The 16,859-nt window shown below is 42.3% G+C and overlaps 1 protein-coding gene across 1 annotated transcript; it reads left to right on the top strand.

Moving 5' to 3' along the window:
* The first annotated feature begins 8,104 nt into the window (after nt 1-8,104).
* Nucleotides 8,105-15,876, top strand: DEGS2 (delta(4)-desaturase, sphingolipid 2). The gene is made up of 3 exons (XM_010016398.1): nt 8,105-8,119; nt 8,831-9,574; nt 15,733-15,876. The coding sequence occupies exons 1-3, from the start codon at nt 8,105-8,107 to the stop codon at nt 15,874-15,876; spliced, it is 903 nt and encodes a 300-aa protein (XP_010014700.1).
* Nucleotides 15,877-16,859: the final 983 nt, after the last annotated feature.

The following is a 16,859-nucleotide window of genomic DNA, read 5'->3' as shown; positions in this document are numbered from 1 at the left end:
GCTGGGAGGCACCCCACAGGCATGGTTACCCGGTGTCTTGGTAGTGCAGTAAAACAAATGAGGACGTGGGTGAGTGTTTGCTAAAGAAAGTCCCCACTGCTTCTCAGATAGGAGGTACTCTTGTATTTCCACATTGTACACACAGTGATTAACTGCGCACATGAGTATGTGGGTTTGGGAGGTTTCCACTGTTGGGTTGGGGGTTTGGGCTTTTCTGAAGATCATTTCTGAGAAGAACTAATAATTCAGAATGTTGCAGAGCGTTGTTGCATATCTCCTGAAAATTGATTTTGGACATTTTATTAATAAAGATTTCTTTTTCTTCTGTTTTTATTTGGGTTGTTTGCTTAGGTTTTGTCTTTCCTTTCATGAGTAGGATAAGCTTCTAAAAGATCTTTTATAAAGGAAGGTACCGGAGCTTGTGGTTGAGGTGCCGCACAGGGTCTATGTTAATAAGGTGTAGTTTTTTAACTCTCCACAATCTAGTAGATTAACCCAGGATTAATTTAAATTACAAAAACATTTCCGACGTGGTGGTGGAATCTCCTGGTCCAGGTTTGAGTTACATCCAGGAAATAATAATTATTTTATTATGCAATCATGATAGAGAGTCAAATGATGTAATTATATAAAATGATGCTTCTTGGCATCACGCTACTCATCCTTCCAGTCAAGGGAACTATGTTCTGGTGAGCTACAGGTAGGGGTGTGTGTGGTGGCTCTCCTTGCTAATCTTTTGCTTTCCTGATCTTTTTATAAAGTGGGGACTGCAAAACATGATGAAGTTGTATTGTAAAGAGGGACTGGAGTGGTTGGACTCCTTTACCCTTGCTGCAGCAAGCTCTTTTAGGAACTTTCAACTGCATACTTGCAGAGGTTTTGCTCCCACTCTGTTTGGGTTCAGAACGAGCAATTGGAGCCAAGGTCCATCTCCTTCCTCACAGCCCCCAATCCAGCTGTGGGAACAGAAGGAAGGGCATAAAGAAACACAGCATGGAAAGAGACATAGAAGATGTGGTCAGGACAGTCTGTATCTATGTCTGACAAGGCAGAATGGACCATGAAACTAGTGAAACTCATCACTGTATTATTATACAAAGCCTGATGGTGAGTAAAGCCATGGTATCTAGAGAGTGAATTTAGTGTCTGTTGAGCTGGAGCGCACTGTAAGAATCTTACATACATATGAACATCTACAAATGTCCGTGTGTTGTATGTTTTTGTATACTGCAATGCCTTGGGGACAACATTCCATGCTGGTAAAGGAAGTATTTGCCTCCCAATAGGTTAATGATTTAGTTGCTAGGCACTGAAACTTGTTTTCTGTTTAGGCTGCAGCTTTTTCAAATGTTCTCTCTCAGGCATGGCTACTTGATTTAAATGGAAATTGAAATTATCCATTAGGAAAAAAATATGGGCAAACACATAAAACAGTTTCTTTCTACATAAGTGGCGTTTTCTTGAGCAAAGTTGAATGTTTCTACAGAGCAGCTGAGAGATAATAATTGTCCATCGTGAAGTTGTGTGACCTGGCTTGAGCGTTTGTAGCCCAGGTGTCTGTAAGACTTCTGTAGTTGGTGACAGTATGTCTGAGTGATAACTCTTGAGTCCAGTCCCCCTACCACGGCCAGGAACATCTTTCACTAGCTCAGGTTTCTCAAAGCCCCGTCCAACCTGGCTTTGAATGCTTCCAGGGATGGGGCATCCACGACTTCCCATGAAACCTGTTGCAGGTGGGCAACAGAGCTATGAGCTGTGTATGTCAACTGGGCTGGCTGGCAGCTAGCTTATGGCAGGACATTGTGCACTAGATGAACCTATTAGAGATGTGATTCCTAATGGCAATAATTATATCAGCAGACAGATCAACATTTTGTGCAAGGGAGAGGTGATACTTTCTCTCTTATCTCTTTGTAGTATCTTCCTCTTAAGACTCTAGGTACTAAGACATAGCTTGTGCTTGGTACTGTCTGGGTGCCAACTGCTTCTAAGTTACAGCGGAGATCTCTCGCCAAGCTGGCACTTCTCCCCTGATCATGTTATTCATGTTCCTGAACACGTTATTCACGCTTTTCAGTTTATGAAATGGAGTTGTTTTGTTGCTGTTCTCTCACCCTCTTGTTTATGAAAAGCCTGTTACTCTCTTGTGTCAGGGCTGAGATTTGTGCAACACCTCGGTTAGCTGTGTTAGGGAAAAAACTGGTAAAAACTAACCTCATGGAAGAAAGTTTTCTCATCTGGATCTGCTTAGCCTTGCTGTATAGCTATACAAATGCTGTTAGAAGGAGGTATAGCAAAGAGTGTAACATAGGATAACTACTTCTAGCGTAGAACAAGTAATAGTAGAAATAGGACTTCTACTTTAGTGGCAATAAGGGTCTGTTGGATTGAAACAGTTGGAAAACTGTGGCCTTGCACAGTGTGAAGTGTTTGTGTTTTTTCAGTCTTGAGAGAAGATGAAAAAATCATTGCTCAGATGCTGGAAACACCATAAACACACAATGAATAGTCATTTCACCTGCAAACAGTCTTCCAAATGCAAGCGATGGAAAGAATTAGATCTTTTTTATTCTGTATGTTGGATCTAGCTTCTTAAAATTACTGTAGGTTTGTCAGAAAATGTCTTGCTTCACAGGATCCTTAGGAAGCGCTTGTTTGCTCCTGAGGATGAGGGCTGAATCAGTGTTGTGCAAAGAGCATTCAAATATGATCTAACATCCAAGAATAATTATTAATTATATAATTGGTTCTTTGGCAAGTTATTTTGGAGTGGAGATGGTACAGATGTTTTGTATGAGCTTTATCCTCTAGAAAGGCTGAGATGTTAGCCTATGGGGGGAGGAGATAGAACAACTAAAAAAGCCCAAATAAATTTTATTTTAGCATTTAGCCGATTTGAGTATAATAGCTTCCAGCTCTTCTCACTTATCTAGAGATTAGTCTGCTCTTTCTACCAGCTGACTCTTCTGTTACCTATTTAAACTTTATATTTATGAAAATTCTGATAAATTGAACATACAGAAATGGGCAAGATGTGTATCTCCTTAGCTTTAATAAAAGCTCTGAATTACAGATGCTTCTGGCAAAGAAACTGTGAGTTTGTTTCCCCTTTGTATTGCAGAACATGGGTACAGTGCTGCTGTTGATGTGCATGTTTTCTGATGAGCGCATTCAGAATAGCTGCTGTCTCATTGCTCATGCCAATACACTGTGGGGATCACCTCTAAAATAAATCACATGAGTAGAAAGTTACTGTTTTAGGCACCTGTGGTCTTCTATTGAAAATGTATCGAATGCAGTTGAGGGCTTCAGCTTATGCCATGCTGCAGGTTTTTGTTTCAGAGGGAGCTGGAAGCCCTCTTTCTAGCTTTCCTACATCCCTCTACTCTGACACAGCAAATAAACAAGCGTAAACAAACAGGTCATAGCTGCTGTCATAGTGATGTGCTGACACCATCCATCTCTGTTGTCACCAGCAATGTGACACCACTGCAGTGTATTGCCTCTGGTGGCCACTTCTGGGTGATCCAGCTCCCTTGGACCAGCTAGCACAAAGTGATTTAGGAGCTTGTGCGTGGCAAATACAAGATTAAGACCTTTGTCCTTTCACAGTGGATATATAAAACTTCAGTATGGTTAGTTGGGCCAAAAAGGTTTCTTAATAGTTTGCATAATGGAGCAGGCAGGAGATTGTGCAAAGCCGGAATCTTTGGTAATGCACATTGTCCTTTGTGTGTGTCCTACCTGTGTCCTGGCTTATGTATGGTTTGAATTAGTCATAGAATAGTTTGGGTTGGAAGAGACCTTTAAAGGTCATCTAGTCCCACCCTCCCTGCAGTAAGCAGGGACATCTTCAACTAGATCAGAGCTCAGAACCCTGTCCAACCTGACCTTGGATATTTCCAGGGATGGGGCATACACCACCTCTCTGGACAACCTGTCCCAGGGTTTCATCACCCTCGTAAAAAACTTTCTTCCTTACATCTAGTCTAAATCTACCGTCCTTTAGTTTTAAACCATTAACCCTTGTCATATCGCTACAGGACCTACTAAAAAATTTGTCCCCATCTTTCTTATAAGCCCCCTTTAAGTGTATTGAAGGGCTGCAATAAGGTCTCCCTGTAACTTCTTTTCTCCAGGCTAAACACCACCAACTCGTCTTCATAGGAGAGGTGTTCCATCCCTCTGATCATTTTTGTGGCCCTTCTCTGGATCTCCTCCAACAGGTCCATGTCTTTCCTGTGCTGAGGACTCAGGTGTGTTGTGCTGTTTATGAGCATGTTTATGAGCTGAGCTGCTAAAAGGCAAAAGACTGTCATGTCAGCAAACTGACGTCTTTTGTTTTATTTTGGTACAAATACCAGCTCCAGCACAGGGCATGGCACAGTAAAGCTAGTATCTTGTGCCTGGTGTCTCTTGTTTGTTCTGGCAGGGACTAAGAGTTGATAGAACATAGTCCAGGGCAGCAGCATCACAAGATTCCCCACGCCCCTTTCTCTTTAACAGGCCTTCTAAAATTCTTATGCTGAGTACTATCTCCACTTTGACTGTACCTGTATACTGCACTTGTGGTCAGAATAAAGGAAGATGAAGAAATTAAATTTCTTCTTTTGTTACTACTAGCTTCTCATGGATGTGGGCAGGGCTGTAGCTCCTTTAAACTTCCATTATGCCTGTGTTTGTGGACAGCTCCTGCTCTTGCCCAAATCCAAATCCCATGAATGTCAAAATGTGAGTGCTAAGTATGTGGTGTCACATCAACGAGAAATTGTGTCTGGTGCCATTGCTGAGGTCTAGCTGGGTCTCTTCTGAGCCATCCCAGGAATACTGTCAATAGGAATAGAGGATGAGTGAGGGTTCAGAACAAGATATTTTCTGTCTCCTGAGGAGGAAGAACACCAGGACCTAGCAACTGACGGCTTCTCAAGGAACCGTGACTTCAGCCTTAGCTGAGGATCACTGTAGGGCTATGGTGAGTGGTCCTGGATCTCCAGAGAGGAGCATCAAGGTAAAAAATATGTAGTGAGAGTAATCTGTCCGTAGTGTTTCAAAGGGAGGCATGCCTCTAGAAAGGTGGCTGGTGCTTACACACAAAAGTGGAGTGATCTCTGTGAAATGTTAATTCAGTAAATGAGTTGTTTCAGAATCATGAGCGATTCTGCAAATATGCTTGCAGCATTTGTTGTCTCTTGACTGCTGTTCTTTCATCCACGCTGTTGTACAAGTGCAAAATGCTGTCTTTCATTGTCATAGTACAGACTGCAGCTGCTCTGAGGTTATGGTGTAGAGACCATGGAGCTGGCTGAGAAGAATTACTAACTTACATCTACCTGCTGTACTAAAGTGCCTGCACTGCTTTTGCAGTGTGCTGGCCTTGGAGACAGAAAAGTCATGCTTCTGCATTGCTGTGCACCTACACCAGTATCCCCACGCTCTCAATGGCACGACGGCTCAGTCTGGACAACTACAGGCAGTGTATGTGGATACGCTATCCGCCAGACGGAGCTAAGAGACTTCTTCAGTAACCTGGAGGCTGGAAAATGTGCTGTGGAGGCAACAGAGTAGCTGGAGCTGTTCTGGTTCCACCCCACCCCCCTCTATTCCTGTGCCCCTTTGTGCCGAGATTGCACATAATGAAGGCTCACTAGATTACATGTTATGGCCATCGTCATGTATTAGCCTTGACCCAATGCTTGTTGGGAAGCAAGGGACTCTGGCCATATAGTTCATCATTTTTGTAATAGAAAAGTGCTCAGGAAGACCAACATGGAAGCAATTCAGGAAGGAGCAGCACGATGAAAATCTCTGCTCATATGCCTCGCAGTGGGAAACTTCTGCAGTTTCAAGAGTGAAGAGTAGGTGTTTGTTTGCTTATCAAAGTGCAGTGTGTAGGAAATGAAGATGGTCTTTATTGTGTGGCTGCCACAGGTCTGATAGTCCTTTATGGCTCCTGGTTCAGCACTGCACAATAGCCCTGTCTCTTCTTCTCTGTTGCCTTTGAGATGTGCAGATGGCTCATGTCTGGTTTGAGCAGCACCTGCAGGCACTTGTCTCAGCAGCCTTACAGGGTTGTCCAGGTTCTTCAGCTGCAAGCGTTCTATCTTGTCTTACTAGCATTGCTTCAGCTAACTGCAAGGCATGAACATAAGGGAAAAATGAGATGCGTATTGATACTGTCACATTTTTCTGTCGGCATGTTATATATAAACCACAGTCATGAGGATCACTTAATCTGATATTAAATGTGTCTTGCTGAAGAGTACACGGCCTCAAGTTTTGAAAGGGTTAGCATTCAACATTTTGCATGTGAAGTGCTCCTGAACCAAAAGGTCGACCACCAGCAGGCTACTCTACCAGCGGGGCTTTTAGCCTCCAGTGAGCCGAGCAGCTCCAGCTGTCCTAGCTCCCTGAGGTTACCCCATGCCATGGAAATGGGAAGGTTTTATCAGTATTAATGATAAACAGACACAGTATTGTGGTTTAACCAGTATGCAAAAACTTACTCTTGGAGAGGAGTTAATCATGTGTTGAATTTAATATTAAACCCTGTCAAGTTACTTAATAGCTGTCACCTGCGATAAATGCAGCCTACCTGCATTGCTGCTTGGACACTGTTGCTGCCAGTTGGCAGTTATTAATCTGAAACCTCTTAAATCTAATTTGCAGTCCTTGTTAGCTGCCACAGAGAGAACTAGGTTGAAAACTTGCATTTCCCTCAAACTACAATATAAAGCATCTCTTAGTCATTTCCCCATCCCATTAAAACTACTTTTTTTCTCTTTTTTTTTTTGGCCAGTGGCCTCAATTTGACCAGGCTGAGGAACAGATTTGGTTCGTTTACGTTTCTTCATCGCTTCTGGTGACTGCAGTAACTTATCTCTACCAACTGCATGACTGAAATTTTGAGGTGGCTTGATTTATTAAAGGGTTTTCCAGGTTTTGGACAGATGCCCCTAAGCAGGATATTAAGCTACATAAAATTCTATTTCTGTAGCAGGTTTTCTGGCCGGGTCATTATATCAAGTTATTCTCTAGAGTGGATATTCCAACACTTTGTGTAAAATTTTGGTACCTGTTTAGGTACCAGAGAACAATTTCTACTATGTTAGCATTTCTGGTGTGAAAACCATAGCTTCAAAAACTGTGGAAACAGGGACAAAGCCAAAAGAGCAAAACAAAAACCCTGGACTTTCCAGAGATTTTATTAAAAAGCTTTCCCACTACTTAGGAAAATATCTCTCTTGCCTGAGTACTCCTCATGGTGCTTTTTGGTCCTTGTCCTCGCAAGAGGAAAAATTGAGAATATCTCTTTTCTCATCATCTTCCACAGCATTCGTCTCATCTTTATTGCATCTAACCTCTGTCAAGCTGGGCTGAAGTGGGCCAGAAGGCTCACAAGTTGTTGGAAGCACGAGCAGAGCATGACCACATCAGCCTACTTCCTTAAGTAGTGCTTAATCTCTCTGGACTTCTGCAGACTTCTCAGGGTTTACTTCTATAAACAACCTTCTCTGGGCCTAGCACTCAGTACCTGCCACTGCCTGCAAGATCACATGAAGTTATGTATATTGTCTCCAGCGTCTGTTTATAGAATATACAGCTACATAGATGAAAATCATAATAATCCAATATTATTGCATTGATACCATACTGTGACAGTCAGATGATATTTTGTATCATAAAATTCATAAAAATTTTTGAGTCGTAAAATTAGTCCTTCAGATTTACAGGGACACACTGTGTAACCTCAGGGCTCAGAATGAGTGATTTGTCCTACAGTCTTATCTGTGTAAGCTGTAATTACTAAGAAATGCAGAGTATGAGTTAAAGGAGGGAGGCTAATAGGGTGGCTAAAGGCCATAAAACAGTGGAAAAATTCATGTGCAAGTTAATACTGGAAGTGAGAAGTGTGGGTTCATAAAGAAGAGACCCGAAGCAATGAACAGCACCTGGAAGATAAACTGTACTTCGGTGTATTTTCTTTTTCTTAAAAGGCCAAATGAATGGCCAGTAGAACCACAGACCAGTAAACTAATCCTGGCCTGACACAAGTCAAGCCAAGCCATGTCTCTCTGATGCTGTATTGCAGTGTTTGTAAAGCTGCATGGAGCTCTTGTGCTCTACTGGACTTTCATACATAGTTTTGCTATGTGACTTGGGAACAGGCTAATGAATGGGAACAGAGAAATATGTTCTGTGTCTTACAAATTCCTGGTAATTTTGCTGACTACCATCTTGTGACGTTACAGTGTGTAAGGAGTTGCACATGTTGTAAGCACTGGTGAACACTCAAATACTTAGGAATTTTTTTTTTTTTTTTAATGCCACATTTGTCATCTAACCACAGAGCAAAACCTGACAAGCCTGTTGTTCAGCCCTATTTACTCTACTGCACATCTGAAGCAACAGTGTGAAAAGGGCTACAAAGAAAGCAGTTGTGTCCCTTTGAGGAAAACAGCATCTGGGCTGGGCAAAATATAAAAGGAAATAAAAAACTTACAGAAGGTTTTTATTAGAGCTTAAATCTGGTGGCTTTTGGCACACTAATAGTCATCATTGTGAAGGCACATATTGACCATCAGGGTAATTTTTTTTATGTGTCTCTCTCTCTCTGTTTATATTTATCAATACCAGCCACAACTGGACATGATGCTCGAAGTGGGAATAGAGCGCACATATTAGTAAGATTTTCAGGGTATAGCAACCCCACTTTGGAATAGCCATTTGATTAAACTAGGGCCTCAAACATAGGGTGATGAAAATAGAGAGCCCAGTGGTGATTATGTATACCCGACTGTGTTCTGATGACGTATTTCTCTATTTCCCTTTAGCCAAGTATCCAGAAATCAAGACTCTGATGGGACCAGATCCTCATTTAAAGTGGATTGTATCTGGAATGGTTTTCCTGCAGTTTCTAGCATGCTACCTGGTGAAAGACTTATCTTGGAAATGGATTTTCTTCTGGGCTTATGCTTTTGGGGGTTGTATCAACCACTCACTGACCCTAGCCATCCATGATATTTCACACAACGTCGCCTTTGGGAACAAGCAGACCAAGTGGAACCGATGGTTTGCAGTCTTTGCCAACTTGCCTATTGGCGTCCCTTATTCCGCTTCCTTCAAGAAATACCACATCGACCATCATCGGTACCTTGGTGGGGACAGCCTGGATGTGGACATTCCCACAGACTTTGAAGGCTGGTTCTTCTGTACGCCGCTTCGGAAACTGCTTTGGCTTTTCTTCCAGCCTCTCTTCTACAGTCTGAGACCACTATATGTGAACCCCAAAGCAATTACACAGATGGAAATTTTTAACGCTCTTGCCCAGTTTTCTATAGACCTTATAATTTATTACCTTTGGGGGCTCAAGCCTATTATTTATTTAATAGCAGGTTCAATTCTTTGCATGGGTTTACATCCCATTTCTGGGCACTTCATAGCAGAACACTACATGTTCTTAAAAGGGTATGAGACATACTCTTATTATGGACCTCTCAACTGGCTCACCTTTAATGTAGGCTACCACATGGAGCATCATGACTTCCCCAGCATTCCTGGATGCAGATTGCCAATGGTGAGTATGGCATGAGCACAAGTGAATTGGATTTTTGCAAAAGCTACTAAAGTGTCTCAAAAAAAATCGCCAAATCATAGAAATGGATCAGTTTTAAAAAGAAAACAGAATTATTTTTCATTTTTTTCTGGTTCTTCATTTTTCAAGGAGGAGATTGAGAGAAATGACTGCCAAACTGCTGTAATATTTAGTATAGTTTATGGAAACGGGGACATCTGAGCCCTAGGGGGCTTGAGGAGTACTTCTTGCTTGAGAAAACCCTCCGACAATGCTCTAAATTTCTCCATTTTCTTCCCTTAGCCACCAGCTTGCATATCTTGGAAAGTTTAAAGGCCCAGCTAAAGGAAGGCAGGTGGCAGTTACTGCTTGAAATTTGTCTAATGATCAATCTGCTAATTATGTTGCTTGATTAACATCAAACAAAAGTCTTTCTATATTTGAGATGACATAAGTATTGGGGCATGTTCCAGCCTGACACAAATAGCACTAGAAAATAAAGCCGAGCTCTACATGGCTTGTTTTAGCTCTGCTGCCCCACCCACAGAAACTGAGGATGCCTGATCTGTCATTGGGAAAGCGCTGTGGCTTTCCTCTTTTGAAAGTCAAGCCACTTTTTGTTTATGTTTTATCACTTGTGGGAATCAAATTTGCAAAGCCCAGGTGTCTAGGGATGGTTTTCAGTCTGCCTCCAGGTATCTAGCTGCTCTTCTGCGTTTTAACACGAGGGTGCCTCAGCAGGTGCTCACAGTGTTAGAGGTACGTGACTTCGGAGTATTACTCCTACATACAAATCCTCCGGCATAGGAGGAAGGAAACATCTTCTGTCGCTGTTCTGATGCAAAGTTGGGGGCTACGTCCTCAAGAGGCGGAGGTAGAGCTGAAAAGTCTGAAGCTGAGGAGCTGTGACCTCCCACTCCTGTGTAACACATACAACTTTTACAACGGTATATCCAGGCAAACCTTGATTTATGGTTTAACGTTTTCCATCACAGAAACACTGTCTGAGAGAAGAGTCAAAACAAGAAGAGATTGGTGGTGTAGAAGAGTGTGGGGAGCCTCTATCTAGCCTGTAGTTGTGTTTTAACACACCTCCTTTACTGTTGGAAATCTGTCCTGGAGAGGTTGGCCATTCCTGGCAGGGTTCAGAGCAGCTGGTAAAGCAGCCCATGTTCACACGTGAAGTTCTCCTGCCAGGCACTCCCATTGCTGATACACCCGATAGCTCAGTTGGGAAGTGCATAAGCTTAGCTTTAGTTTGAAATGTTCAAACTTGTTAAATAGGCTTAGATACTTAGATTACTGAAATGTAAATAGAAGAAAAGGTTAGCTCTGTACCTTACACAAGGGAGGTGAGTGACTAATTGAACTTGCTGGGACTGTTGCTCCAAACCTGATTGAGACCTGAAAAGCTCTTCCCCACCCACCTCACAAATAGTTCAGCCTAATTCCTTGAGGCAGTGTAGCAGCTGGAAGTGTCTGCCCTCGTCTAAGAGGAAAGAGTTATTAGTTGAATTTGATGGGCTCATGTTCATGTGTTTCTCGCTCTTGGGCAACTGAGACTTGCACTGCTGGTGGAGGAGATATCAGGCTTGTCAACCATTGTTGTCTGACTGAAGTACATGGAAAACTTTGAGTCTTTCACAAATGATCAGTCACAAGTGAGAATGTATTAGGAAGTGAAAATCCTTTGGCAAACAGTTACTGTAGAAAATCCTTTGTCCGTTAAAACAAGTTGGTTATTCTTTGCTACAAATTGAGAAGAAAAAATCTCTGTCTCTGGTGGAAAGAGATAAGGGAACAGATTCTCTCTGGAGAGCTTTAAAGTTTGAACTCCATAACAGGTAGGAGTAAAAACCTGCTCTTGCTCCCCTCTGCTTAACCTCCCAGCAAATTCCTCACTCAACAGAATAGTCTCTTATGCACTTCAGCTTCTAATAGCTGAATTGTGTAATATGGATGAGCTTTCAATATACATATTTTAATTTTTAATAATTGGCAAGTAGACAGTGGAATAAAGATCTTTATTTAGTTCCTGCAGGATTGAGAGCAGGGGAAAAAGAGGATTAGAGAATAACTGGATCTTGGAAACTAACTGGCTCTTTCACTTGCTTATCAGAAAAGTAAATTCGGTTTTGTCCTTTGTTACAGGTGTGTCATTCAGAATGTTCAGAGTAATGTGTTTGCCATTGGAAAGACTTTTACCCTAGAAGTGTGACAGATTTGAAAGAGGAAGAGTTAGGCTGTGCTGTAAGCTTATAGATATTAAGGATGAGTGACATAAGGGTGCAGTAGGAACTTGTCCCACTAGTATAATAGAGGTTACGCAAGAGACGATGAACTTTTAACATTACAATGAAGGACCTGCTCAAAAAAAACCCCTGACAGTCATAGGGCTGGATCAGTCTTTTCACAAAGACTTATAACTATAAAACATTGTATTGCTTATGAAATGAGTAAAAGATCCATTCTTCATTGTCTGGAGGATTGAATATGCTTATGGAGAGCGGGGACAGCAGAAGGAGAAACTCAGTACTTGTCCTGCAAACTGCAATAAAAACTGCAGTATTACCAGAGGCAAACTAGTTACTCATTAAGCTTGTGGGAAAAGAAAAAGACGTGGTATGAAACCAGATTTATTAGACAGACAAGACTGGAAAACATGGTAGATGTGCTGGTTTTGAATTGCAGATTGCATTAACTCTGTGATGGCCAGGAGGGCTAGCTTGAGTGCTCCCCCAATGGTCAAGGACTGTAGAATGAGATCCTGTCATGTGTCTTCTAGCATTCTACACACACTTTTTCAGTCTTGTCATAAGACAAAGGGTCTATAGCAGCTGTGGTGACATACTAGGTTGCATTTAACTTTTTTGCCTACCAGATACAGTGGAGTTGGATTGGGGTCCTGTTCTGTGCTCTACAACTACAAAACCAGAAGCAAAGTTTCAGTCTAAAATATGTGATTTCTGACCTACCACCTTGATCTGTTTGAAGAGAAGCCTCAAGATACCAGACGCCAAATGCCTGATAAGCTTCTGGCAGATTTTGCTATCTCTTGTTATCCTTCCATTACAACTGACTTCCATTCACAAACCAGCAATGAGTGAAGACTTAGAGCTGAGATCTGTAAGGAGGAAGGGAAGGAGGAATGGAAGCAAATGGACCCTCTCCTGTGCAATATGGAGAGCTTGAGGGGGAAGTCAGGAACAGGATTTAGGAACAGTTTGTCACAATGCAGTCCTCTTTGAGACCATCTATAATCTGGCTGCAAAACTTTCAGTATGGAAACTGCTGGTTTTGTACTGCACCCAGAATGCAACACGGAGGATGACTCTTTCAGCTTCAAACATACTTAATATATTTAGTTAAATGTTGTGTTTAAAAGGGAATTTGCATTTAAACACAATTACTTTCTGCCATCCCCAGATTTTATGGTAGGTATGGAGGATACGATTATTTGTTTTACATATGGAGATGCTGAAAGAAATTATAAGAGATGAGCTGGTTTTGTTGTTAAACTTTTGCATAGATCCATTGTAAAAGAAACCATTTTAAAAATTCTTTCCTGCCGTGTGATAGCAAAATGGGAACATGCACCTGACAAACTTCCTTGTCTTTTCCATAAGAAAACTCTTCAGAAGTTGTCCCTTTAACTATGTTAATTAAATTTTCCCTTTTCCCAATTCCTTTGTCACAAATATTTTACTGCCGTTTACCTTCTCCTCTCCATTGTTTGAGTACATCCCATAAAACTGCCCTGTCCAGAGCACAGGGACCTTCCCAATGGTGGAAGTGCTGCCTGCCTTCCTGCACAAGCTGCTGCAAGGCACAAAGCCAAGCAAAGAATTACTTCATGTAGGTGTGAATCACTGTCCCACGGCTGATCTAGGGTGACACACTCCAGTGCAAGTCCCTGATTCTCTTTTGTGGTTTCCATACTGACCTTTGCAGTCAGAATGAGCTGCCACCATACTCTGCAGGAAGGTGCTAAACAGACATACTTGGTGAACAAGCAACTCCTCCACCAGCTGATGCTTCAGCAGGCTGCCTGCTTCCAGAATATGATGTGTATGATCTTCAAAATTCACTGCTGGGTATTTTTATTAATCATCTTAATTATCAAATAACACTTGTATTCTAGGTGCCTGTTTTAAATCTATAATACAATTGCAGAATATGTGTATGGAATATATTTAAGTGCAACTTTCCAGACCTGCCTGTTGTGTCTACCTGAGCTCTTCAGCACTGTGCCCAGACTATCCTGCTGCTCATGTTTGCTGAAAGTGCAGCATCTGTTGGGTTGAACACGGACAGGCTGTTTATGGGCTTCTTCTCGGAGACCTTTTTTTCCTGCTTTATCACTGGGGTCACTTTGAGTGACACTTCCATGTGCAAGGGGCAGTACAGAAAGACTTTCTGAAGCCCTCATAGTCATCAGTCTAACACAATCAAGAGCTCTGCTGATAACATAACTAGCTGAGAAACTATGTCTGGCTCAGAGCGTTGTTTCCGTGAGCAAGAAATACATGGGGGTTCTGGAGAAGAAGGGAATGGTGGACTTGCTAAATGAACTTGGCTAGTATGGATGAGGGCTAAAGTACTGTTGCAGGTCAGAATTTAGGCAGAACGTCTAACATGGAGGTAGGAGAGAAGGTCTGTAAGCAGCAGTGTGCTAGGGAATGACCACGTCGGAGCTGGAGTGAAGCTTTTGGGGCTGGGTATCTGAGATCCATTTTGTGTTTGCAGCAGGCCTCGTTAGTGGCTTTCATTCAAGGAAGTTGAGGGAGCTTACAGGCTATCGCTTTAAAGCAGGGTATAGGGAATTATTAGGAAGTCAGAGGTATTCAGCGAAAGGCAGAATACAACCAGACCTGAACTGAATCTTCCACCTCTAGTACAGCACCACCATGCCACGAGCATGGGGAGTGCCTACGGGCTGAGGTAACGAGGTAGAAGATCTTAATGAAACTTGTACGTTACCCAGCCTGCCTCACCGGGAAGTGCCTGCTAGGAAGCTGAATTAATGAGGTAACTAACAGTGAGGTACATTGGCTTATGATTTAACTTTTGCTGGGATTCTTACCTTATTACAGTCAAAATGCTGTGTTAAGATTCCACTGTTACAGCTCAGATGCTGACGAGCCCCTCCTCCTGAGTGACTATTTCTGTGTAACCCGTTCGCTGTTCACCGGAGCCCATACTACGCTCCGCATAGCTGGCTCTAAAATTCTGCAGGGTTTTTAAGGAGAGGAGTCATGCTGTCCAGCAAGGCAAACTACTTAGAATAGAGCTGTTTGTCTGGGAGGTGGAGCTGCAATAAAACCGTGGCCAAGCAGTTTATGTGCAAGTGTACAATAGTTTGCAGACTCTGCTGCTTTGTGTGCTCAAAAAGCAGAGCATCTGGCTAGAGCAGGGACTACTGATAACTTGGGAATCCTCATAGTTCCCTGAACCTGCCAGGTTTGAAGCCTTTTTGTCCTCTGGTTCCAGCCTTACTCCTACTACAAGTGCCACCCCCAATGATGCACGATGCTTCTCTGAGGGCAACAGTCTTAAGGCTTGGGGATTTGTAGGAGAGATGAAATGTTATTAGACTTCTGACCTAATAATGAATCTTGCAGCTTTTTGAACACCAGACTGAGGAGGACAGACCACCGCTGCCGTCTCCTCTGCCTGCTAGAGAAACCCATCTCTCAGGTTTGCATCACAGTAGCAGAATGGAGGAAAAACGCCGCAAAGTGTAGGCAAGGCTGTATCTGGTATTTTCTCAATTGGTATTTCTCTCCTACCCAGAATCCTCAGAAGACAAATATCACGAGTGGTGAGCAGGGCTTTAAATACAGTGTGTTGGAGTCTCAGCAATTTATAAGGTGGATTAGGCATCTTATTGTGGAGATCACCACCAAAATGAGACAAAATAGTTCTGACTGAAGGCAGTTATCCATTGTCTTTCAAATTCTGACATTGTGAGGCAAAGTTTACATCAGAAATCTGCTAAGAAGTATCTAAATGTGTTTAAGTAAATCTCATTTGGCTGCACTTCAGAAGCTCACAAGCAATAACAGGTAACTTCAGGTTATGGCTGTGCTATCAGATCTAAACGTGAAGACTGAAACACACCTGACACTGCAGCTAAATAGCTCTCTCTCTCCTTCTTCCAGGTGAAGAAGATTGCAGCAGAATATTATGATAACCTTCCATATCACCAGTCGTGGATTCGAGTTCTGTGGGACTTTGTTTTTGATGACACTATTGGTCCTTATTCAAGGGTTAAGAGACTATGCAAGCTGGCAAAAGAAAGCTAATGGACTAGCTCTGCCTGCTGCATTGGTGTTTTGTTTGTTCATTTGAATAATTTCTCTTCAAAAGTAGGAGGATGTTTGTGTGTGCTGAATTTGCATTGGTGTGTGCTCCTTAGACCAAGAGAATGAGTGTGAAAATGAAGCAATTAGATGCACTATTTTAGACTACTGATAGTTTTTAATAAAGGATATTTGTGTACGTAACCTTGACAAAATAGATTAGAGTAAGCTGTGATTATATGAACCTTTGGCCTAGGCCTAGAATTAACTTCCTGGGCCACATGTGCCTATATCTGAGTTTTGGCCTTATCTGCAATGGAGAATGCATGTATGTGTGAGCATGAGTGTGTGTAGTTTTGGACTGGTTTCTCTTCATGCCAGGTAAGATGTAGATGCTCTGTGTGCACAGGACTGTGGAAACAGGGAGGACTGGCACACAGTAGTAAATGATACTTCTGGAGAACACAAGAGTGCCTTTACTTCAATGTCTTATGTAGTCTAGTATCTTCTGATAACTGCTGGTAGCAGAGATTTTGTACATGCAATGGAGTATGTGTTTTTGTACATTTGTGTCATTATTTTAGTAGCTGCTGTTTGACCTTTATTCCAGGACTTTGTCTAAACCTTTTCTGAATGCATGTCTATTCTTTGGATATAACTCATTGTAGCTAACTGGCAGAGCTGAAAACTGTGGTGTGGAGAAACTCTTCCTTTAGTCTTCTAAAGGATCAGGCTGGCTGCCTGATCAGCAGTATGGAAGTGCACATGGAGGAACTGGGCAGTCCATTCTCACCCGCCTTTTCAACAGTATTCAAAACTTTGTGTTTCTCATCTGTTTCCCCACTGTACATCTGTTTGGGAATGGCAGGGTTCTAGTTCTAATTGCTGCTTGCCAAGGTTGTTAACATTCCTGATCACCTTTCTTGGTCTTCTCTACATTGCACGCCTTTCTGTGCACAGGCGTTAGGAGTATGTGTCAGTGAAGA

This window comes from Nestor notabilis, unplaced genomic scaffold, assembly GCF_000696875.1.
Source record: "Nestor notabilis isolate BGI_N333 unplaced genomic scaffold, ASM69687v1 scaffold12216, whole genome shotgun sequence".
NCBI classification, from domain to species: Eukaryota; Metazoa; Chordata; class Aves; order Psittaciformes; family Psittacidae; genus Nestor; species Nestor notabilis.
This window is presented reverse-complemented; position numbering and strand designations above follow the sequence as displayed.